We start from the raw sequence: 24,622 nt of genomic DNA, 5'->3' as shown, positions 1-24,622 counted from the left end.
TGTAAAACAAGGTGACATTGACATCCAGACTGGAGGCCTTTTGCCTCACCGCAGAAAAGCGCAGAATGCTGGCAGCCCTGAGAGAGCGATTACCTGCTGGCGACCCGGACGGCAGACCAGACTTTCAGTGGAAAACTCTGGATTGGAAGTCGAAAGACTAGACAATATTCTTAGCCTGCTGCCACTGTGGCCTTGAGCCAGGCCCAACTCTCTGCTCTTCCTACTTTCAGCTAGAGGGTGAAAGGGCCCAGGGCCCAAGTGGATGACCCCTGCGGCTCTAAGCACCCAGAATCCTTACATCTTTTGAGAAAACAGGGTCTGTTCCCTAAGGAGTCATTTGCGAGCAGAAGCTCAACTGGATTAGGGGTTTTGCTGTTTTACCTGAAAACCGACCAACATTTTCTATCTTTCTTCTGTCAGACCATGTGGATCGAAAGGACCACGTATACAACTGCGTACACCTTTCCTGGGATCCTCAAGTGGTTTGAAGTCAAACAGATTTCAACAGTGAGTCCTTTGAAATTGAAACTGGAAAAAAAAAAAACCAAAAACCTGTGGCCAAATATAATAACAGCCCTTGTTAAATCCCCCTGCCAGTTCACACTAGCTGGCCAGCTAGCCTCCTTGAGCCAACTTCTTTTCCCAAAAGAGAATAAAGACACACTTGTGCGCTAGAACTCCTTTGTAAAACTGATGTGACAACACCAGCCCTGAAGGTCCCTCACAGTGAGTGACTCTTTCGTGACCCAGGGAGAGTCGTCTCCTGGGAAGCCTGCCAGCACCAAGACCATTTTGGAATGCCTCCTCTGAGGTTCTTGTCAATCACATTTTTCCCTCCCAGAACCTTTCCTCTTCTTTTTTTCTCAGTTAATCACATCACCAGTCATCCTGGACTCTTCCAACCTCTTGAGCCAAAAGCTGCCCAGTTTACCATTTTCATGCTTATTAAAGTCTGTTTTCTTCACGTCCAGCCTTCTACTTCTCTCCTCTTTCTAGCACCTCGTTCAACCCTGGTGAACACCAACAACCATGTCTCCCAATTGCCCTCCTGGCCTTTTCCTTCTCGGGTCCCCCTTCCTTACTCCCTCAGGGTGTGAACTCTGTGGCATAGACCCGACCACATGGTCACATGTGCTGTCCCCCTGCCTAGGGTCCCCACACTCCTACAGGGTCCTTGCAATCCAGCCCTTCTGTCTCATCTTCTGTGGAATTTCCTGGAACTGAAATGGTCTTTCCATGTTATTTCAACTGTCCTTGACACTGGGCGTTTTATCTGCCTAAAATGTCCTCTCACCACCACTTCTGTCCAGATTCATTTTAGGTACCAACTTCCCCAGGAAACCGTCCCTGAAATTCACAAGCTGGGTTCAATGCCTTTTCCTTATGGCCCTTGGAAACTTGGGCATAATTCTAAGGCATTACCTGCCGTGTCTTCATGTCTTGAGACCCCACTAAAACCATAAGCCTGCCCCAGCCATGGTTTACAGGTTCATTATGTTGACACCTTGTTGCATACCTGGTAAAACATCTGTTCAGGAATTTGTCATAAACAAGACTGAACTGTGGTTCTACATCACTTGTGATAAGTTATGATCCTTCAAGTCAAGTATAAATGATACTTTCAAGCCAGCACTTACAGATGAAGCTTGGAATGTCGTGCTGGCTGATCACGGGTAAAATGAAGAGGTCATGGGTTTTCTTGAAACCTGTTTTGCAAACATTTCCACAGGAAGTCACCTCTCGCTAACTCCATATTGCATCTCATCTCATTTTCATCCAAAATTCAGGCTGTTACAATCCATCCTATATTTCTTCTGTTAAGCACAGAAGTGACCTGTGTGTCATCTGAATTTATGGCTTTTAGGGTCACTTTCTGCTTCTCAGGGAAGAAGCATCAGCTTCTTAGCAGTGAATGCAAAAATATTTCCAACTAGATACTTGTTCTTCTATTGAGTTTCTCAAAATTAACTGAGGAAGCTTTGTACAAGAAACCATCATTCTTGCTCCGTTTTGTTCTTCTCAGAATTTTTAGAGACTTTGCCCCAGTATTAACTAGTACTATAACTCTAGTTTTTAAGCCATGGTTGTACTTTTTCTGGAGGCTTTAAAAGCTTATTTTGCCCTTTGCCAACATCAGCCACTTAAGTATGGTATCCTTGGAAGGAATCCTGACAAGCACAATCACCCTGTAGGTTGGTGGGTGTTCAGCTTTGGAGGGAAATGCACAGGTGCTCTTCTGTCTTTGCTGCGGGGCCCCTAAGTACCCTTCTCATGTGCTCTTCACAGGAGGAAATCAGTCCTCTGGAGAACGCCATAGAGACCATGGAGCTCACCAACGAGAGGATTAGCAACTGCGTGCAGCAGCACACCTGGGACCGCTCTCTCCCCGTGCACCCCCTTTCCATGCTGCTCAGCGGCATCATCGACCCTGCTGTTATGGGGGGATACTCCAACTATGAAAAGGTAAGTGTGGGCTGGCATCCCCCCACAAGTCTGAGCCCCGTGAGTCTCAGCATCTCCCATGGGGGCCCAGTGCAGCGGGTGAATTTGTCTCTCACACCTGCTCTGAGATATTTTCATTCTCCCCTTTATGAATGGGGAGGTGGGATGAATGAAAAGCTCACAGCTCCTAGAGACCCTCAGCCACCCAGACACTGTCTGGTAAAGAGTCACCCCAGGATAACTGAAATCAGTCAACCTGGTAAACCTTGTGACACCCTACTACTCCCTCTCCCACCCCACTCTCCCCTCTGGGAGATGGAAGCTGACAAGTGGGTTCTCTGGAATCAGGCAACGAGTGTGGGAAAGTCAGAGCCACGCCCTGTCAGCTCACTTCTAACAGCCCCCACTCGACATGGTGTGCCACGGCTGTCTGGCCAGATTCAGTCCCTGTTTCTATGGTTACATGAGTTCAACCAAGTCTTGCTGTCCATGTTCCTGGAAAAACTAAAGAGCTCAGTGCATGAGAATCCATCGCATAGGGTTTGATGTTCCGCCATCTTGAAAGGGGGTCATGCGTTCGGTAAGTGGAATTCAGTTGAGTTAATCAACAGAAGCAGGATTTTTCATTATTTGGTATCTCTTTGTGACCAAATAATTTTGGAGTCCTCTTGCATATAAATAAATTTGACACTCCTGTGACCAGCCAGGGGAATGGGAAGGAGATGAATGGGAAGGCAAGTGGACATTGGTGGGCTCATGCTTGCTTCCATCATGCACCATGTCCTCACAAGGCCAGGGCTTGCCCCTGAAGCCTGCCTCCCATCCCCACATCTGCTCTTGGGCCAGAGCTCAAACCCTCTGAGCCCCTGCCTTTCTATCTGACAAAAAGGAACGTGCTCTAATTCTCATTCATCTGTCTCTTACTTTCAGGCTTTTTTTACAGAAAAGTACTTGCAAGAGCATCCCGAAGACCAGGAGAAGATCGAGCTGCTGAAACAACTGATCGCATTACAGGTGCCTTGGGCAGGTGTGGGCAGCCGGTTCTCCTCGGCGGGGGCCCGCACAGGACACCAACAGGCCCACTTTTGGCCCTGCTTTTTTTTAATCCCATAAGGAAACACAACCTATATTTGTTTGGGCCGGGACCTAGGACGGCACCTCTTTAGACTGACATGTTGAGGGGGGCCATTCAGGTCCCCCAGCTGGTGTTTCCCAGCCTGTGTTTCCCACTGAGAAATGTTGGCTCCTTGGCCTCGGTTTACCTCTCTCGCTTCTGTGAACTGTGGGAGCAAGTGAAGCCAGTAGTTCAGTCTGAGGCCAAAACCATCGATTACTCCTCCACAGAAGTGGCCCCTGCTCCAGGTGATTGGTCTTGTCTGGTGTGGCCTTTGCGTTATGGGCTTCTTTGAGTCCTGAATGTGTGGATTCTCTGCATCATCAACCTGAACCTCCTGCTCCCAGCCCAACACTAAGGAGCAGTATCTCAGAGCCTGGGTCTGCCACTTACCTGCCCCTTCGTCCCCAACACCTAACCCGGAATTACCCCTCTTCATGTTGCATTCATCTCTTGGCCCTTTGGACAGATGCCTTTGCTATCAGAGGGAATCCGCATCCATGGAGAGAAGCTGACGGAGCAGCTCAAGCCACTGCATGACCGGTTGTCTTCCTGCTTCCGGGAACTCAAGGAGAAAGTCGAAAAGCTCTATGGGGTTATAACTCTGGTAGGCCTTCTCTACTGTCCATTACCTTTGATACTAGTGGTTCATTTGGCAGATGCCAAATCAGTCATGGTCGCATGGGCTTGACCTGCCAATATGGAGCAGGCCAGGGAAAGCTAGTCGACCCTCCACCCTTGACTGCCATTTTGTAAGTTCTCAAACGTGACCCATCTTCAGAACCACCTGGGAAGTTGTGACAAGACAGATAGCAAGGCTGCATCCCCAGAACACTTGATTCACTGGGATGGGGCTCAAGAATTTGCATTTCTAATGTGCTCTCATGGATGCCAGGGTCTGGGGACCACACAGTGAGAACCAACTACCTGCCAGAAGGGGGAGTGTTCTAATCCCAGACACTGGTATTTCTGTCCTGTCCAGCCCAATTCTTTCTTTTCCCTCGGTGGGATGGAAAATTACTTTTTTTTTTTTGAAGATTTATTTATTAATACATACAGAACTGGGGTATAGGCCAGAGGTGCAGGGGTGGTGAGTGGAGTCACCAGGGACAGAGTGGGGAGCAGAACAGGCAGATCGAAGAAGTACACTGCTGAGGGGACCAGCGGGCAGGTCAGGAGAGGTCTGCCACGCCATGTAGATCACCTCCAGGGTGGAGATCGAACTCATGCTAAAGTGGCTTTAGCTTCTTAATGCTGTGCTTTAACCCGCTGCATCACCAGGCAGAGCCTGGAAAATGACTTTTGAAAAATTTCCTATAAGAAGCCCAATTGTAAAATGTTTCCAAATCTTTTTTTTTTAATTTGATGAAAGCTTTACTGTTTTCACACCTTTGAAGTTGAGAAAGAATTGTTAGATCCACTTTGCATTGCATATTGCTGACTTCATGATTTTTTTTGACAGTTCTAACACATTTCTCACAGTGGCAATTTTTTTTCTTCCTGAGAAGTTGGTGGAGTGTATGTGCTAACCTCCTCTCCAAAAGTTGGTTATAGACTTGGTTCCAACTTCACTGATCTGCTCCTTCACCTTGCTCTCTTTAACTGTCTTATGTTTCTGTCCCTGATACTCACATTCTTCCCTCAGTCCCAAGCTCGGAGCCACGTTTCTGTATTCTTCTTCCTACCCCATACTTCCATTGCTGCTCCCTTTTTTTCAGAGTACGTTTTTATTATTTCTTTCACTTGCCTGAGAGTTCCATCATGTTTTCCTAAGAATTTGTCTCCTACCTCACTGCTAATGAAGGTTTTTCTTCTAGGAACATTTGACTACATCACAAAGACTAGCTTTGACCCAGTGAGGTTTAGCTGTTAGCAAAATTTGGCTGATCTTAGCATGTAAAACTGATAGGGTGGCATGTGAGGAAGGTAATCAGTTTCTCCAGTGACATCTTTAACAGAGTAGATCATGCTCAATAATAAGCATAAAAAGCATAAGATCAATGCTTGCAGTACTTATGGAAGTAGATCAATCTTATTCCCTAAAATTTAACAGACCGAGTTTCACATCTACTTCATTCTAAAATTATTCTCTTAGACCAATATTCCATTTTTATGACTTTTAGCAACTGAAAGGAGGTAAATTGGAGAAGCAAAGTCTTTTTGTTATTTTTAAAAAATATGTATGTATGCATATAAGAACTAGGGTACAGGCCAGAGGTATGGGAGGGTGGTGGTGAGAGGATTCACCAGAGACAGAGTGGGGAACAGAACAGGCAGATCTAACTGAAATACACTGCTGCGGGGAGCAGCAGGCAGGACAGGAGAGGTCTGCCACGCCATGTGGGTCAGCTCCCTGGTCAGGGATCGAACTTGTGCTGAAGGGGCTGTGGGCACTTCACAGTGCTGCTGCACCTCAACCCCAGGCACCGCCAGGAAGGGCCCCTTTTTGTTTTGTTTTGTTTTGTTTTTTGTAGATAATGCACCTCTTTGTCCTTCTCATATGCATTTTCCTTAATCTTAGAAACAAAGTAGGTTTAACTGAAGTTGCATTTATAAATTTATAACCAAGAAAATAGGCTCTAGGGTATTTAACCACTGAGGCAGCACAGGAACCAACCTGTGAGGATAAGGCGCCTTCTCTGCAGCAAAGGGGAGGAGCACGGCACCAGTTGGGATGGGCTGAGCCCCAGCCCAGCTGAGCAGCGGGGTCATGTCTTCTTCAGCCCCCCAACTTGACTGAGAGGAAGCAGAGCCGCGCGGGATCCATGGTCCTGCCCTACATCATGTCGTCTACTCTGCGGAGATTGTCCATCACCTCGGTGACTTCCTCTGTGGTTTCCACCTCCTCAAACTCATCGGATAATGCTCCTTCTAGGCCAGGATCTGATGGGTAAGAGTTTGACCTTCCAGCTCCCGGAGGGATAGAAAGACGCCTAACTGAGGTGCCTGCAGTAACTGTCAGTGTGATGCATCACTGCCCTCAGGGAAAGAACTCAGGGTAGCTGGGTTATTAGCGTTTCATTCATGCTCCTGAATCTCTTCATGAGAACTGTTTTTACTTGTGGAATGACGACAACCATTAGGAAGAAAGAAAAAAAAAACGTAATCCACAGCCTGTCACACACACTATCCCACACCGTTTTAATATTCTGTGTTAATTTATAATTATTGCTTGATATTTTTCACCTTCTCAATTTTCAAGAATCTTGCAATTTTGAATAGGTAATGTAATCACATGACATAAAACTCAAAGGGCTAAAGGGATGCAATATGGAAAATCTCCTTTCAGTCCCCGACTCCCAAATACCAGTTCTCCTCTCCAGAGGCAAGTAGTGTGAGCCGTCAGGGGGCCAGTACGCTCCAGGCAGTGATGTCTCCACACACACACCATGCCTCTCCCAGGTGTGCTCGCAGTGGTTATCTACAAAGAGTGCCATGTACTACTCACTCAACCTTGCTTTTCTTATTTAACATACCTTAAAGATCAAGAATTTCTTTTTTTTTTTAAGATATATTTACTTTTGCATACAGAACTGGGGTACAGGCCAGAAGTGTGGGGGGCGGTGAGAGGATTCAGAGACAGAGTGGGGAGCAGAACAAGCAGATCTAGTGAAATACACTGCTGAGGGGAGCAGCAGACAGGCGAGCCAGGAGAGGTCTGCCGCGCCATGTGGGTCAGCTCCAGGGCAGGGATCGAACTCATGCTGAAGTGGCTTTAGCTTCTTAGTTCTGTGCTTTAACCCGCTGCACCACCTCGGAGTGCCCAATTTTTTAATACATTGCATTGTCGAAAAAGTCATGATGCATTTTCATGTGAAAAATGAAAAAAAAATACATCATGACTTTTCCCGACAACCCAATATTTTGTTAGATTTTGTTATAAATTTGGTTACAAATTTCATACTCTGTCTGAATATGAGTTGAAGTATTTTCCCCAATTTCTCCTTTGCTTTTTGACTGTGCTTCTATTTTTTTATTTAGTTGCACTGACTTTTTATGCCATCAAGTAAATAAAAATTTTCTTCTGAATTTAATATCATAATTACAGCCTTCGCCAATCTAAATAAAATACCAAAAAAAATTATCTTTCCTTCACATTGACACAGATATCTTTACATAACTGCACCTATAACAGATAGAGTTTAGTGATTTGCTTAAGTCCTATGTTGCTGAATAATCATTAATGTCAGTTTTGATAGAGACAAATAAACTGAGGATGAAAAGCGTCTTTGCCTGGGGTCACCCAACAAGCAAGTGTATATAGGATTTGAACACAGGCTGTCTGGCTCCCAAGTGTGTGCTTACTATATAAAGCGCCTATTTATTTTTACTGTGTGAATTCTCGGCCTGTAAGTTTAATAAGACCTTCTCTTACTGGGACAGAATAAACATTCACTAATATTTTCCCTCGGTACTTTGATGGTCTCATTTCTGTACATACATACCTTGAAATGCTGAAATGATGGTTGAAAAGTCAGGCTTAGGCCCTGAGAGGGATGGGCCGAGTCAAGATTAGAATGAGTAGGCTTTTCAGGATTACATGCAGACTACAGCTGACCTGTGTCTGTGGCTGTGTCCTTGGTCTTGGCTGGTAGGTCAGTTCTGGAGCCACTTCTGGAGCGCAGGGCCTCGTCAGGCGCCAGAGTTGAAGATCTGCCCCTCAAAGAGGACGGTGAAAACCGAATCAGCAAGTTGAAGAGAAAAGACTGGGGCCTGAGCAAGTCCCAGGTCATCGCAGAGAAAGCTCCGGAACCTGATCTGATGGTAAAAAAAAAATTAAAGCACTAGAGGTGTGCCACCTCCTCCTTGGTCACCAGGCCCCTTGCCAGTCACCTCATAGCCACATGTCACAGACAGAAGCCTGGCTGTGGTCTCAGGACACAGCAGCCTATGGTGGCATCAGATCTCAGAGTTGGCTAAGAAAAACTTGCACAGAGAGTCAAATCTCTAAGTCAATATTGTTACAAGATCTTGTCTTTACAACATAAACATGAGGGCGGACACTTGGAGTCATGATTCTCACCACCATGTACCATGAGTCAGTTCAAACATTGCCATTTCTCTCCTTTAAACTTGAAAACAAAACAGAACTTCTTCCATAAGCCACATCAAGTTGTTAAATGTGGCAAGACCAATCTTCCCTGAGACTCAGAGTGGCTGATTTCCAGTCTAAAAGACACAGCCCAACCGTGGTCAAAATCAAGTGTGTGGCGAGCCAGAGATATTCCCTTTAGTATCTCCACCACAGCACACAACAACATGGTAGGTTTAAAAACGGCTCCTGGAAAAGGCACAAAATGATGTAAAAGTAAACTATATTATTTTTAAAAAATGGCTCCTGGGAGTATAATGGACCAGGCGAGAAAATAACAAAAATAATGAAGAACCATATACCAGAGACATTTTGTGGGGGTGGAGTGGGGAATGGAATCAAAAACGGGGTGAGGGGAGGGAAATGCACGGGATTATGGTGATGGCACATGGGTGACTTGGTGATAGGAAACCCGCGGGGATTACAATTGAGATGGAAAAAAAATGTACAAAATGATGTAAAAATAGACTTTTGTAAAAGAAAAAAAAAAAGGCTCCTGGGGTGGTGCCTTTTAACAAGTTCCCATCTAGCAAACTATGTTGTCTAGAGAATTGATGAGCTCAGCCTTCGTCACTGTAAGAATGTTGTGTTATGTTGTGTTGTGTTTCCCCTGTGTAGAGCCCATCCAGAAAAACACAGAGGCCAAAGAGTCTCCAGTTGGTGGACAGTCGGCTGACACCATTTCATGCTTCTTCACCTCCTCAGTCAATGCCCCTGAGTCCGCCTCCACTCACTCCTAAAGCTGCCAGGACTCTAAGTAAGTTTTCCTATATCCCTCACTCTCCATTCCATCAGGAATAAATAGAATAGGTTAGTGACGCTTTATAACCTTATCTGCCACAACATATATGAGATTGTGTAAAGTTATTCCATTAGAGTGGTCCATTAGAATTTGGCAGAAGCCTTGGGGTTGCTAGAATGCGTTCATGTGTTCAAATCATGATCTGAGGGGCTCACGGACCCTTTTTGAGCGGTGACGTTATTATATATGAGGTGGATCTGGAAGCGGACCAGACAGAAAGCAAGTAACTTATGAACTATTAGGTAAATTGCCCTGTATTTTATACAGCGAAAGGTTCAAAATAAGGACAGGAAACAGACCTGTGCCATACACTACTGAGAGTTTGTTTTGGAGAGCCAGAGACTTTTGTACTTTGAAACAAAAGCATCAAGGAGGGGTAAGTTGTGCGTGCCACATGGGAGGCAGTGGTCAGCCTCGAATTAAAGATGATCAGGTAGTTTCCTGGAAGAATTGGGTATTGTGCCCTTTAAATGACCAAATTTAACTTGGTTAAAATTAACCAATACTCATGTGACAGGATGTTTTTCCTTCAGAGCTTCTTGTAAAGCCATTTGATGAATGGACATTTGTCACAAGGGATAAGAGCTTTTTCACTGTCCTCAGAAACCATAGACATGACCTTTGTCATTTAGCCAGGTCTGTGTAGGTCTAACAGTGATAAGTGGGTTCTGTGAGATTTCTTATAAATTCTCTGCCTTCATCACTTTGTATCATTTCTAGGTTCTCCATCATTGCAGACAGATGAGCTGATGACTGCTACCATCCCACCTCCTCCGCCCCCCAAGAGCAGCCAGAGGAATTCCACAGAGGTAGGGGACAGCAGCTGAAGGCTGGCCCAGAGGCCACTCTCATGGGGACACAGCATTGTGTTTGCCAAGCTTTTGTGTAGGCAGGTTCTTCCTGAAATTTGTCACTCTGATTCGTGGCTCATTTCTGAAATGACAGAAGATAGGGTAATTGAAACGAGAAAGGGGAGGGACAAGTAGACCTCACGCAGTTGAAGGTAGAGGTTCTCTACCTCACCTGTGCAAAGTAAGAAGTGAGTGCTGGTTCACAGTGGAAGACTTTGCTTCTTCTGAGTGACTGAGTTATTCTGGAATGATCCCTGGTTTTCCATCAGTCATTCAACAAATACTTGTTGAGTGCCTGCTTCCAAGTGCCCGGCACGCACATGCCAGCCTACAGCTAAATCTGTGATTAACTCAAGGAGAACAGGGAGGACACATCAGTCTTATCTCCCTTTTCGCTTTGCACAGGTTGTGCAGATAAATTTAGATCAATTAGAAGCTAAAGCAGAAAGTGGGGAAGGTGGGAGGAAAGACGGACCTGGGGGAAAGATAAGGCATATGACTGCTTTCCTGTGTCTTTCCCTTCAGATCGCTCCCCCACTACCTGTCCGAAGAGAAGCCAAAGTCCCACCCCCACCCCCTCCAAAAGCCCGGAAGTCTGGTGTCCTTTCTGTGGAGCCTGGATCCCAGTGAGGACCACTCTTCCCTCAGGACCTGATGCGCCTTGGAGAGCTAACACCTGGGATTGGCCTCCAGGGGGCAGTGTCCGCACCTCACCCTGCACCCTGCGCACTTGTTTTCCTGCCTGGGATGAGGTTCACCAGCTCCAAACTAGTTTTGTTCTTTTGAAATCTTTCTCTTTGAAGGGTGCCTGAGGCCAGGAAATATCTCCAGTCCATGTGGAATTTCAGAACGGGCCATAACCTGTACATTTCTCAAAGGAGAGGCCTTCCTTGTCATCATGAAGTCACAGCCCCCGGTGCGGAGGCCCGAGGACCTGCTGGTGCTCGAGAAGCGCTGTGAAGGCCGTGCAGCCACCCGCTGTGGGTTGGAGGCCTTTCTTGTTTGCTTCTGAAAAGCTGTTCCGCAGACATACCACACTCCATCATAGATAAATACTGAAAGAGACAGACCACACATATACTCTGGGCCTCAAAATAATAGATCCTTCTAATGTAGCTCCTTTGAGGAAAACAACACCTTTTACTGGACAATGAGTGCTTTCAACTATAAAGAGCTACACTGCTGAAAGAGCATGGACTCAGCCCTGAGCCCTGAGCTCCTGCGTCCCCTGACCGCCCCTCCCTGAGTCTGCCCTTCTCACACTCCTGGCTCATGGCCTTCCCTGTATCCCAGCAGCTACTCCCTGCAGGACTCCTGAAGCTCTTTCTTCAAACACACTTTTCTATTCCTGTTGCCTCCTTTGGGCACAAATCACTGGATTTAAGGAACTCAGAAGCCTGGGATAAACAGCTTCTCTTCCAGATCCCGATTGCATGGCTCAGAGTCCCCCATCTGCAGCCTGGTTTACCTGGATAATACAGTGCAATATCCCCCCTTGGTTATTTATTCATCTTGATTGTGGAGTTAATTTGATGACGTGTATGGTACTAATGCCAGTACTTCTTTCAAAAGAAAAAAGGGATGATGTATGAGCAAATACTATCTGCGCAGACACGCAAGTTACAAGGCATTTTGATCTGGGAAGGCTTCCAGGTTCATTTAAGCAACTCCCTCTTTGGAGATAGTAGTAATTGAGTCTAAACACAGGAAATCACAGGATTAAGACCTCATTAGGATTCTCACTAATAACTCAGCTTGCTAATTTAGACTTTATCCTGGTACCACTTAGATCCAGTATGCAAATTTGACACTTTACTACCTGTCTCTAGTTGGGACAACAGTGGAATGTTCCAGATCTGCCTGTACTCTTGGGTATTTATAGCAAATAGAAAATTTGATTGTGGATCCCCTACATCAGCAGGTGGCAGAGTTACCTACTGGGTCAGGGCCTTGCCCAGACCCATCCTTCCAGCGAGAGCGAGGACAGCAATTTCAGCTCTAAGAATCTAGATCTGCTTGCTGGCCTTTGTGTGCCAACACCCTCTTCTGGAATGAGACTCTAACTCATTACAGGGTCAAGGAAGCAAAACTCTGAGATGTGTCCAGAAAGACTCCCTAAATTAGTGTGTGTATTATAGAAGTGTTGAGGGGAAGTAGGTCCTTCACCCCTACAGTCTTCCTCCACACCCTCTCTAGAGCCTACAATATGGTGTAATGGAAAGAAACTGGGCTTTGGAATTAAACCCATTTGGTCGCACTTCATCTCTGCCATGTCATCTATTAACTTTGGAAACACCTACAAAGTATTTGAAATGCGCTGAGCTTTCCTTTCCTTGCCTTTGAAAAATGGTGATACTATCTGCTGCACAGGTGTTGTGAGGTTCAAGTGAGATGGAAATGTGAAGTAGCAGATTCACAGAATGGTCCTTAATTTTCCCTGCTGGGCCTGAGTATGCTCGATCCCTCCCAGTGTATTATTGGCATTCCTTACCTTTTTTTGTTTGTTGTTGTTAAAGGGTAACTTAAAATGCAGTTTCGTTGTGCACATACAATCCCTCTCCAAAAGGTGGGGTCTGTTGGAGTCTTTGCCATTGTTTTGCTATTCATGACTAGAAAGCAATGAGTTCGTAAGAACTGAAAAGGATTTCAGCTCAACGAAGAAGGAAGGAAGCAACACAGGAGTTGTTCCGGGCTTATGTGGAGGCTGGGTAACTTCTCAGAAGTTGCCTGACCGGAAGGGATTCCTATTCCCCACCCTACTTGTTCAGGCTTCCATTAAAATACAAAGATATAAACTGAGTCACACACACAAATCAAGCCAGTCCTTTGAGGGCCGGAGGGGTGAGACCTGAAGTGGGATCTTGGATCAGAGGCTGGGAACGTCTGATCCACCAACACCCAGAGACCTTCCCTTTTTAAATACTGTTTATTTTCCATCTGATTCACTTTCCACATTAATGAAAATATTAGCTCTCTCTTTCCTGAACACAAGGTATTTATTTACAGGTAATGTAAATAATAAATTACAGGAGGCATTGGAAGGTTTATCTCCTGAGGAAGCTGCTGGGTAAAAAGAAATCAGATTTGAGAAAAATTCATGAATAGTATCTGGCCTGAAATCAAAAAGGAAGACTACAGAGAAATGTTGTGTTATGATTACCTTAAATACTGGAGAGATATGGACAGGGAACAAAAAGAAAGAACTGGCCTTTCTGTTCTTGAAAAGAACGCTGAAGTATGGAAAGACATTGCAGGGAGCCCCCAGACTCAGTCTGGTGGCCACTGTGACCCAGTACCAGTCACCACACTGGGCCCTGAGGATGCAGAGTGCTCTGTGTTCAGTGCGCTGCCTGGGAAGTGTGACTGGGAAGTGAGTGGTGTGAGGGGAAGTCACCTCAGCCGGGCAAGGATGCCCCCCTCCATTTTCTTGTAAGGAGAGGCTGTTCCCACTTCAAAAACAGAAGTCAGGCTTGGAGATAACAATCTACTATTGTGAATTTTCCAGGCTATCAGGCCCTGCTCCTCTAATTGCCTCGAATCATGAGATGATTTCTTACTTAAAAATTGAGATGTGACAAGTCTTAGATGTACAGATGGATGCATTTTTACATAGATACACAACCTCTGTCACCGTCTGTCAGGACAGAGAGAGACTGCTTCTGTGTTGCCGAAACTTCTCTCCTGTCTTTCAAATTTGTTTCTTCCTTCTTCCTACTTCTCAGGTATAATGAAAGGGGAGAAAACCCCGCTGTTAACACAGGCTGTAAAGACTGTATGTGGACCTCAATTTCTTCATGTTATATATATATATATATGTACACTCGTGCGAGTCTATCTTGAGGCTCCATGATTTTTAGAAGCCTTTCAGTCACAGCTTTCTTTTATGCTAAGTGAATAAAAAAGAAAGCCAGAAGGAAACTTAAATTTCTGTACAAAGACTTTCAAATCCGCGCATCATGACCAAGTGGGATTTTAAAATTATGTGGAAAAGGTAAGTTTCTCTTGGGATGGGTTAATAGAAGAAACATCAATTTTAATGATCTACGAAAGGAGAAAAGATGGTTTTCTTTTCAGATGGATGACAGCAGGCTGTTTCCAAATCTAGCCAAAGCTGGTCTTCAGCCTATGCTACCCAAACTCATCTACCTATAGTCACTTTTTGTGAGTTGTTCGACACGTTGTCAAAACTTCTGTTGTCATGATTTTGTAAAACTAGTGCGTCTCAAACATGGACAGTTAGGAAAATATATGTTGGATTAGAAAAATTTTGTTCATATTTGCTATTATTTATTTTTTAAATTAAAAATGGAAATGTATTTTAAAGTATCACGTGTTTAGTTTATTCCCCTGTGTTAATGAAACAGTCATTTCTGGACTTTTCCTTTTTGACACCTTCATGTCACATCACACACCCCCGAGTCCCGTGGCCTCATTAGAGTCCTGTTAATTTAAACTTGTGCTGTGAGGTCCTCTTTGCCTAAAACCAATGAAAATGCAGACTGAGAGGTTCTGCCCCACCCCGAACTCTGTACCCCACCATCTGGCTCTTTGGTGACCAAGCTGACAATTTTCTAGCAGTTCATTCAACTCTCACAGCTTCAGTATCTTCACCCATTTGTTATTATAGTTAGGTAGCGGTAACAGGAAATAAAGAGTTTGAAAGGAGAATAGTAACTGACAAGGAAAGGATAGGAACTGAGGCTCAAACGAAGATGAACATTAGTATCACCTGGAAGAAACTGCAACCCCAGGCCCATTATGTCAGAATTTCCAAGTGAGCAGAATGACCCAGACACTCGTTCTGTTGTTTTTTTAGTCCTCCTCCCTTGTTATTTCAATATTAGGCGAAGATTGAGAACCACTGCAGTGTTTGATAATTGAAGTTCAATGTGAATTTTTTAAAATCCCTGCTAGTGGCGGGCTCAGCTGGAGAGAGCAGCTGCACTTCAGTTAGAATAACTGCCTTGTTTTAAGTCCTGGGTTTATACCTAAGTTTTTTGTTTTATTTTTTTGTTGTTGTTGTTGTTGTTTTGAGAAAATGTTCCAGCCCTTGCAAAATTTGCAATCTATTGCTTCTTAGAGCAAAAAATGCTTCACTGTCTCCATGCATAAGATGCCTGTTAAAAATGCAGGTGGTGTGTGCCCCAGACTGAATCAATTTGCCTGGGGAATCTCTGAATTTAGAGCCCCCACTGACAAACACTAGAGCATCTTCTATTGTAAAAATGTGTAAGTGCTGTTACCTCATGCAATGATTCTTGGCTTTTTCTTTTTTTACAGTCATCTCTAGGATACTACAGTGCTAAGTCCTTGGCTAAAATTGTCTTTATTCAAGAGTCCTATTTGCTTACATGATCATTTAAGGCCATATCTACTTGAGAACTCACCTCCTTAATCGTATCATTTGGTGTGTCTTATTTTGAAGACTGCGGATTCTTGAAGGTAGATTGAAATGAGTTAGCCATATTCAGATTCGGGGGAATGTTTATATTAAAATTCTTATGTTCACTTTCCTTCTGTTTAATAATTTGGCCATCTGAGACTCAAATACCCAAGACTTTTGTGGAAATTGCAGCTTACCACATGCCATCCTCAGCCTCAAACATCCTCATCACCATCCCCACAGCCATCAGGGTGTGTGGCCTCAGCTGCAAGCTTGCCTGTGTGTCGAGGCAGATGAGAAAGCAGGTCATGAAGCCCATATGTGAGGAGTAGGAACAAGTCTTTATTACGCAACAGGAGACGCAGAGTAATCTGTGTAGCTGGCCTGGTGGGAGCAGCTGGGCCCTGTAGCTCCAGTAGCGGGAGGCCCGTCCCTGCCCCAGTGGTGACAGGCACCTCAGAATCCTGGGCTCTCTCGGCCCCCTTGTCCTCGACAGTAAAGGTAGACAGAGCAACAGTGGCAGTCCTGCCTCAGTAGTTCCTCTGACTCTGGCCACAACAATGGCCCATCAGCTGACCAGTGGGTGACAGTCAGTGAGGGTCCCCCCACCCAGCAGCCCTATTTCCTTTTTAAAAATTTATTTATGCATACAAGAACTGGGGTAGAGGCTAGAGATGCGGGAGATGAGAAGATTTACCAGAGACAGAGTGGGGAGCAGAACAGGCCGACTGACTGAAGTATCACACTGCTGAGGGGAGCAGCAGGCAGGTCAGGAGAGGTCTGCTGTGCCCGATGGGTCAGCTCCCTGGCTGTGGGGTCAGATTTGTGCTACAGTGGCTTCGGGAAGCTTCATCATTCTGTGCTTTAACCTGTTGTGCCACCAGGGAGGGCTCCCTATTAGCTTTTATATGATTAATAGACAAAGCCAGGACAGAGACAAGTTTCAGCCTACCCTCCATAACTATGTTTTTATGCCTATGAACGACACACCAGGGTGATATTATTTACTGCTTCATGCACATGCAGAATACATCTCGCGGCCACACATTATCTACTAGGCCACCTGGTTATAGGAAGACTGCCTGAGAAACTTGGAGAAAACTGTATTTTTTCACTAGCCCAGTAGTGTCTTTTACACTGGGGTTCTCTCAGCTTCTAGTTGACTTTCAAAGGAATTGGTGACATTCATTCTAAGTGGGAGGAAGACTTGGGTATGGCCTAGCTTTCCAAGCATATGGACGAAGACAAAGTTACCAGCCCAAGGAAAACCAGAGCTGCGTGAGCATTTGTGACCTGTTCCCCTGTGGACTGTTCTTGTACGCACAGGGCTGTGCAGGCGCCATGGCACTCCCATACTGAATAATAACGTGTTTTCCACTCGCCTGCCCTCTGTCGCTCACTTGGGACGACTCCCTGGGGGACCACAGTGCCCCTCCCCCACCAGATTGGGAGAAAGACTTCACATTTATGCCAATTTATTCACAGCACAGAACTTTATTATGAAATATGCACTATTTGGCATAGGAATTTCTAAAACGCACACAGTTAACTTACAGCTATTAAAGGGGTCACACATCTCTGTGCCAGTGTTATGTTTGTGTTGTCAAATGGGTTGTGTTTGGACTCAATGGGTTTAAATTTTCTTCTGCCCCTTTTCTTCTTCAATCAGTCTTTCCTGGAAAATAGGTAACAAATATAGCAAAATTGATTTTACTAGCTGAATTTCATTGTGTTTTGGCATTTTAATTTCTGAAATATCAATATAAAAAGAATAAGCTTTTTGTACTAGAAAGTGATAGAAAGATATAGAATATAGCATCTCTTTTAATACACATACAAGCAACATTAATGGCTTGAGGATAAGATGTGAAGAAAGAAGGGAATGAAAAATCTGACCTGTTGGTTTGCACTTAACCTAAGCTTTGCTTCCATTCCTTTGTTCTACAGTCCTGTTTGGGAAACTTCATTTCTTGTTCTTATCTTTATTGTGTAATAAACAGGATTAGAAAAAGAAAAGAAATAGAGATACCTGCTTTTCTGATTGTTCTGTAAGTAGAAATGGAGAAAATGAATGTTAAGGGGAAGGATATCCTAAAGGAACTCTGCAGAGTTTTGTGGACTCCACCCCCTACTCCAGCTTTCTGGACTCTGCCCCCTACTCCAGTGATTGGAAACTACAACTCCCAGCAGTACCAGGGAGAGAACTGCGAGGACCCAAGGGCGGAGCTAAGCAGGCATTCTGGGGCTTTGGGGGATAAATAGGGCACCATTTCTCGTCTCTCGCCCACTCACTGGGGAACGGCTCTCCAGATGGTGTGAGTGGGGCTAGTTTAGTTAGTTTGTTACCAGAGCTCCAAGCCAGCCCAGCAGGTAAGATATTCCAGGTACTTTGTATCCCTCTCTCTTTCTCTGGGTTGTTTCCTTTTCTTTTCTCCTTTTGTAAATAAACCCATTATTGACCCTTTTCTGTAATCTGCAGAGCAACTGAATTTTAAGTGTGTGGGTGATGCCCCACAGACTGGCAGCCCAGTTCACTCTGGGGTACACTAACAGAAACAATAGCTTATCTTGACATATGATTTCCTGAGATGGTCTCTACTTTCAGGATGATCTGTAATTAAGGGCAATGCCTTCTAAGGAGCTTGAGTGGACCACATTTTCTGAGAGCATCAATATCTTGAATTTCCCAATGAATTCAAGATTCAGCTTCATGTTCAAATCTCTATACTTTTTTTTTTTTTTTAAATATCTAAAACCATGTTAGTAGATTTCTATTCTGGATGGGAATCTGGAGATCATCAAAGTGTTGTCAGCAAGTTGGGAACCAGTCCAGCCATTGTGGAAAGCTATGAGGAGATAACCTCACATCACTAAAAATGGATCTACTATATGGTCCAGTGAATCCACTCTTAGATATCTACTCAAATAAACACAAACACTAATTTGAAAGGAAACCTGCACTCCTATGTTTATTGCAACTAATTACAATAGCCAAGATATGGAGACAATCCAAATGTTCCCAAATAGATGAATGGATCAAAAAGTGATGGTATAGTTTTACAATGAAATATTACTCAGCAATTAAAAAAGGCAAACTCATGCCATCTGCAGCAACATAGAGATGGATGGGGATTATGCTCAGTGAAAGAAGTCAGAAGGAAGAAGATAAATATCAGATAGTCTCACTTCTATATGGAATATAAAGAAATCAAACTAAAGGTTAAGAAGAATTCGAAACTAGCAAGTTGGCCATAGACCCCAGGCATACAGCAAAGGAGGGGAGAGTAAGTGGGGGGGTGCAAAACGGGGAGAGCTGAACACGAGGGACTACAAGGATGTAAGAAAAAAACATTTTAATCAATTAATTAGAAAAACCTAAAAAGAGCATTGGCAACCAAATATGTGACTCTGAATTATAAATTTACAAGCTTGGGATTTTTATTTCAAGGCAGAAAACAAAAACTATATATAAATCATAGAGCACTGTTTTTGATGTCTACATTTTCTAGAGTTTGGGAAAACTGTATCATCCTAAAAACAATTGAAGAATATGGTCAAGATTCTAGGGGGTTTGTTGAATATATTTGAAAAACTGACATGGACAAATGGTAAGAAATTTGTTTTGTCAGTTAGCCCAAAGGCTTGGTTTCGGAGAGAGAAATTGTATGGATTTAAGAAAGAAAAAGAGGTCTAACCGCCTGTGCTGTCTTGCCATGAAAAGGAGCGTTGGTGAGGCGTGAAGTCCCACAAGAGCGCGAGCCTGGCAGTAGGGAGGGCGCCCCTTCACAGGCGGACACGTGGCTGTCCCGCCCATGGCTCTTCCATCTCAAAAGTTCCATGCTATTGTCAGTATCACTCACCAGAACTCCTCTCAGATCCCTGAGGGGAGAGTGGAGCTGGCGAATGGTACATTCCAAGCGCTGAGGCTCTGCTGGTTGATCAGACTCCTTGGTTACCTGAAGAAAAAGAATGCGATTCTTGGAGATGGAACTCAAAATAAAATGGTATTTTCTATCCTTCACACGCCATTTCCCCACCTCCGCCCCAAATTGTCTATGGAATGTGCAGTCAATGAGGGTTGTATCTTCTTGAGTAGATTTGTTTTTAGTTTTTACTAAACGTGTCATAATTTAACAAGAGTTGCTTCACATCTATCTTTCCTTATAATCAAAATTATCTTTCACATTTCTCCATTAAGAAGTCTTTTGCTTTCCCAATGAAAACCGAATGGTTTTAAGCTTCTACAGCTGAGTTTCCCATCCTCCATAGTCATCCTGTAGGGCCTAGTTTCCTGTTCACTTAAAAAGCAACAGCTGTTTTCTGTGAACCCACTAACATTTTTTTGAATTAAGTAGGTAACATATCATATGGCCTCTTTCATGTAATCCTCATGTGACTCCCAACAAGTCCCACTTTATGGATAAAAAACCAAGTCCTCTCTCTCAGTGTTGATAAAAGCTCTGTCATCGATATTAAATCAAAGGCAGCAATTTTCCAGTATACGATTTTGTCTGAGTTTACTAAGTGGTCACCAGCTTCTTAGCTTAAATGGCTCTATCTGTAAAAATTATAGGGCATGCATTTTTGAAAAGGATACTTATTTTTAAGTTGTAAAGTATACTGCTCGCCTTGTATCCTAGAAAGTCTAAATAGGAGAGGTTAAAAAAAAAACCACAAGCACAAATTCTAGGATTTTCTTTGCAATACAGCTTGCTCTGCGGCACAGTTTGCTGTATTCTCTCAGAGGAGTTACTGCCATTTGCTTTCTTGTTCTGTCTGAATGCAAAGGCATGGGACTTGACTTTGTGTTTCATCTCCCCTGAAAACACCAAAGACAGAGCCTCCTTGGGGCATGCACCATTTCGCATAGTGGACTTGAATCAAATAAGCCACATCTTATTTGGAAACTGAGGAAAACTTACCTCTTGGAAAGAATCAATCAAATTTTCAGCATCTCTCTTTCCTCCCGGGCGCAATCCATAGGACCAATGTTGGCTGGAGCAGCCCATCACACACAAAGTCAGTAGAATAAGTCCAGCTAGAACTTTCGGAATTGGCTCCATTCTAAGGGAAATCAATGCACAGCCAAAATAGACCCAGAATGCATGGAGCAAGACTCGCCCCACAGAGGCTGGAAGTAGCCACCTCTACGGTTCTCACACAGACACTGCAATCTGCACCACTACATGATAGCCTTGAGATCCCTAGCACTGGGGACAAAAGCAGTATATAATTTAAACTCATCTGTCCGGCACCTTTTAATGCAAAGCTAGCCCAATTTTAATTTCAATTATTTATTTGGCTACCTAAACCTCGTGATTCCTCCCTGTCAAGTCTACTTTTTTGCCTTAACAGATTTTCCTTGTGATGGATTTTCAACCATGCCATTCCTGAAATTAAGAGAATTGGGCCATTTGCACTGAAAAGTGGCTCCAACCAGGAGTCTCTGGATAATTAGACTTGCTTGACATTAAGTGGCTACACAGTGCTATTGGTGGCATTTTGCTGAGTGTCTGTTCTTTAATCTTCCAGTAGTTACTGCTGACTGGGCCATCTGTGAGAGTGAGACAAGACCCAACACCTCTCACAGCCCTGAGTCACAGACCAGATGCCTCCTTGGCCACAGGGGTCTGGAATTGTCTAATCACATATGGTATTATCACAGAGTCTTCAAATTAACTTTCATTTGATGGGAAAGAGACTAAAGGCAAATTCAAACACTGGTTGCTAAGTTGTTGTAATTCTCCAAAGGCTGGATTTCTGAAGGTCAAGATTTGTTTAGACACTATCATACTTGAACTCAGCCCTTAGGGTGTAAAATGCCCCATAGACAGTATGGCATGTATTCTAGAAATTGCGTTAGAAGTACCCAGCTGACTCTCCCTGGTGGTGCAACACTACAAGCGGGCCATGGCTGCTTCAGTGCAAGCTCGATTCCCAGCCCCAGAGTTGATCCACATGGCAAGGCAGATCTCTCCTGTCTTGCCCTCTGCTCCCCTCAGCAGTGTACTTTGTCAATCTACCTGTTCTACTCCCCACTCTGTCTCTGGTGAATCCTCTCATTGCCCCTGCACCTCTAGCCTGAACCCCACTTCTGTATGTATACATAAATCTTAAAAAAAAAAAAAATTTGCCACCAAGCATTTTACCTGTTTGTTGGGCAAGGAGCCAAAAGAATCCCAAGCTTTCTTGGAGTATTGAGTTCTGTAACTTTTCTTTCTTAACTTCCTTTTTATATGAAACTTCTCCAGGATCTGCAGTCTTCCCTGCTGGTTAATTGTATTGCACTTGGACTATGCTTTTTTTTTTTGTTAAATAGTAATTTTTTAAAAATTCTCACATAAAGCCTTTTAATGGTGTATGTAATTGGAACACCCACTGTTGTTTTTGTTAAACTTCTTAAATCTTGTCCATTAAAACCTCAGTTAAAACTTTTATAGCTGGATTAACAATTTAAAAGAGATTAAAATCTCTCTGGGTTGGACTCCCTTGAGGAAACTGACAGAATCTAACAAAAGTTCAAGAAAATAACTATTTTAGATTACGTGAAGTTAAATGTGTACATGAAAATGTTCACGAGAGGCTTTAAAATAATTACAGTAAGAAGTTGAGTCAGATTGCCAGAGAGCTAATCTCAACCCTTCGACTTCTCATTTGTAAATATAGGGATTTAAACCAGATCATACAGCTGCAGCCAGTTTAAAAAATCTTTATAAATAGTAATATGATTGATACTATGCAAAACCCAGAGAGTTTCTTGAAGATAGTGTGAGCTTGAAAATTCTCCAGTCTTCTGCCCACCAGATTCCCTCCATAACTTATGTTGAAAACTTTCTACAGCATCAAAAAGGTAAACTAGGGCCCTCCCTGGTGGCGCAGCGGGTTAAAGCACTGCACTGAGAAGCTTAAGCCACTTCCACATGAGTTCGATTCCCGCCTGCCCCAAAGGAGTCCACATGGCGAGGCAGACCTCTCCTGACCCGCCCGCTGCTCCCCTCGGCAGTGTACTTCGTCGATCTGCCTGTTCTCCCCACTCTGTCTCTGGTGAATCCTCTCACCCTCCGCATCTCTGGCCTGTACCCCAGTTCTATATGAATAAATAAATCTTTAAAAAAAAAAAAAAAGGTAAACTAGTCTTACTACTGTGGAAAATAGTATGGAAATTCCTCAATAAATTAAAAATACATCATCCAGTCATTCCACTTCTGGGGATATATCTAATACATCTATATCTATTAATAGATTTGTGAATCTATTATTCCTTGTGATTGATTTTCAATGATGTCATTCCTGAAATAGAGCAAATTGGGTCATTTGCGCTGAGAAGAAGATCTATGGGTCTATTAATAGCTCTAGATCTAGATATATCTCAAAGGAAATTAACATGATATGCAAAGGGTATCTACAAGATGTCTGTGTTCTGAAGTTCAATGCAGTCACAGTAGTCAAAATACGAAATCAACCTAAGTATTCATCCATCAACAAGTTAATGGTTACAGAAGTTGGGATACCTACAGACACACATGGAATAGTATTCAGTCACAAAAAGAAGATGTTGCCATGTATGACAATATGGATGGAGCTTGAGGACAACATGCTAAGTGAAGTAAGTCAGAGAAAAACTGATAGTGCATGACATCACTGCTAAGTTCCAGTGTAAGGTGAGGTGGTCTAATCTCACCATAACTATTCAAAATAGTATTTTAAGTTCTTTTATTTTATTTTTGATTTTTTTTTACATCATTCTTCACTTTGTGCACTTTTTCATCTTCATTGTAATCCCCATGGGAGTATTGGAAGTTCTAGCTAGAGAAATTAGGGAAAGATAGAGAAGAAAATCCAAATTGGGGAAGCAAAGTTATAATTTGCAGGTGACAGGATAAAATCAGGAGCCCTCAAAATTTTATGGAAGAACAAGCAAAACAATCATTTCAGCAAAATGGCAGCATATGAAGTCTACATCCAAAAATCTTTCATTGGATTTAAATCCTTTTAAATCTTTTATTTCTCTTCTATGTGTCCTGCATTCTTTAGCAGGAGGTTGAGGGCTCATCCCTTGCCCTGAGGGTTTGTCCCTAACACATGGATGTGCTAGTCACCCAGTACAAGCACTTAAAAAGAGAATCATTACTCTTTATTACATTTACTTAAATGATTGTCTTCACCTAATTTATGTCTGACTGTAACTCATAATAGTAAAGGGTGTCATGTTAATAAGCATCTATTCATAAATGATTACATTTAGGAGAATTTCAGTAAGTAGAGGTTTGAATAAGTGAAACAAGTGAATTAGGTCTAATGCTTCCTATATTTCTACATCAAAGTTCATTTTAGCTGTTGTAGAGTTAAGTCTATACCTAACTATTGACTTGAACGTGTTTTATTAGCTAAGCTGTAAAATGGTTAAAAATAACTGGAAGCTTGCTCATTTTAGAAGTAGGATTCGCAGTTTCTCCTTGGGTAAATCACCAAACCTAGCCTGGTGTCGTCTGTGACTCCATCTGTGAGGACGTCATCCTTTACCTCGTCACCTCTGTGGAGGTTGTGAGCTTCATGATTGGGAAGTGAACAGGACCAGCTTTAAATATACTTTAAAATACAGGAAATAAAAAAGTATGCGATAGAATATTGTCTAAATTATTTTAACTATTTCACTTAGGTACTTCCAATAATTTTAGTACCAGTCAGATGTGGAATTTCATCCCACTATAACACTATAACAGGTAAGGAGAGACTTCTTTTCAACAAACAAGTTTGAAGAGTGCTATTTAAATTGTCCAGTTTATTTCCTGTTTGCTAAAAGAGATGTGATTCTCAAAAGCATTGCTTAAGTGATGTTGGTTGGACCAATTAAATGGAAATTACGACTTCTGAACCTTATTTTCAGGTTAATTACTAAGCTCTGGTTAAGTATCACTATATTTCTTGTATATTACTT

At 43.3% G+C, this 24,622-nt stretch overlaps 2 protein-coding genes across 2 annotated transcripts in view; one reads left to right on the top strand and one right to left on the bottom strand.

The window, feature by feature from the left end:
* The window catches only part of DOCK5 (dedicator of cytokinesis 5), a 166,128-nt gene extending 152,159 nt beyond the window's left edge, over positions 1–13,969 (top strand). Inside the window, exons 44-52 of the mRNA XM_004685387.2 lie at positions 421–507; positions 2,287–2,463; positions 3,373–3,456; positions 4,026–4,163; positions 6,280–6,446; positions 8,152–8,320; positions 9,267–9,405; positions 10,171–10,259; positions 10,827–13,969. Of these exons, the coding sequence (XP_004685444.1) occupies positions 421–507; positions 2,287–2,463; positions 3,373–3,456; positions 4,026–4,163; positions 6,280–6,446; positions 8,152–8,320; positions 9,267–9,405; positions 10,171–10,259; positions 10,827–10,931 (1,155 nt within the window). The 3' untranslated portion in view covers positions 10,932–13,969. The remainder of the gene's footprint in view (positions 1–420; positions 508–2,286; positions 2,464–3,372; positions 3,457–4,025; positions 4,164–6,279; positions 6,447–8,151; positions 8,321–9,266; positions 9,406–10,170; positions 10,260–10,826) is intronic.
* A 3,348-nt stretch (positions 13,970–17,317) lies between these two features.
* GNRH1 (gonadotropin-releasing hormone 1 (luteinizing-releasing hormone)) lies at positions 17,318–20,747 on the bottom strand. Its single transcript, XM_004685386.1, has 3 exons — positions 20,607–20,747; positions 19,545–19,640; positions 17,318–17,359 (listed from the first exon to the last, which is right to left on the bottom strand). The coding sequence occupies exons 1-3, from the start codon at positions 20,745–20,747 to the stop codon at positions 17,318–17,320; spliced, it is 279 nt and encodes a 92-aa protein (XP_004685443.1).
* Positions 20,748–24,622: the final 3,875 nt, after the last annotated feature.

Source organism: Condylura cristata, unplaced genomic scaffold, assembly GCF_000260355.1.
Source record: "Condylura cristata isolate star-nosed mole 26May11 unplaced genomic scaffold, ConCri1.0 scaffold00018, whole genome shotgun sequence".
Classification (NCBI taxonomy): Eukaryota; Metazoa; Chordata; class Mammalia; order Eulipotyphla; family Talpidae; genus Condylura; species Condylura cristata.
This window is presented reverse-complemented; position numbering and strand designations above follow the sequence as displayed.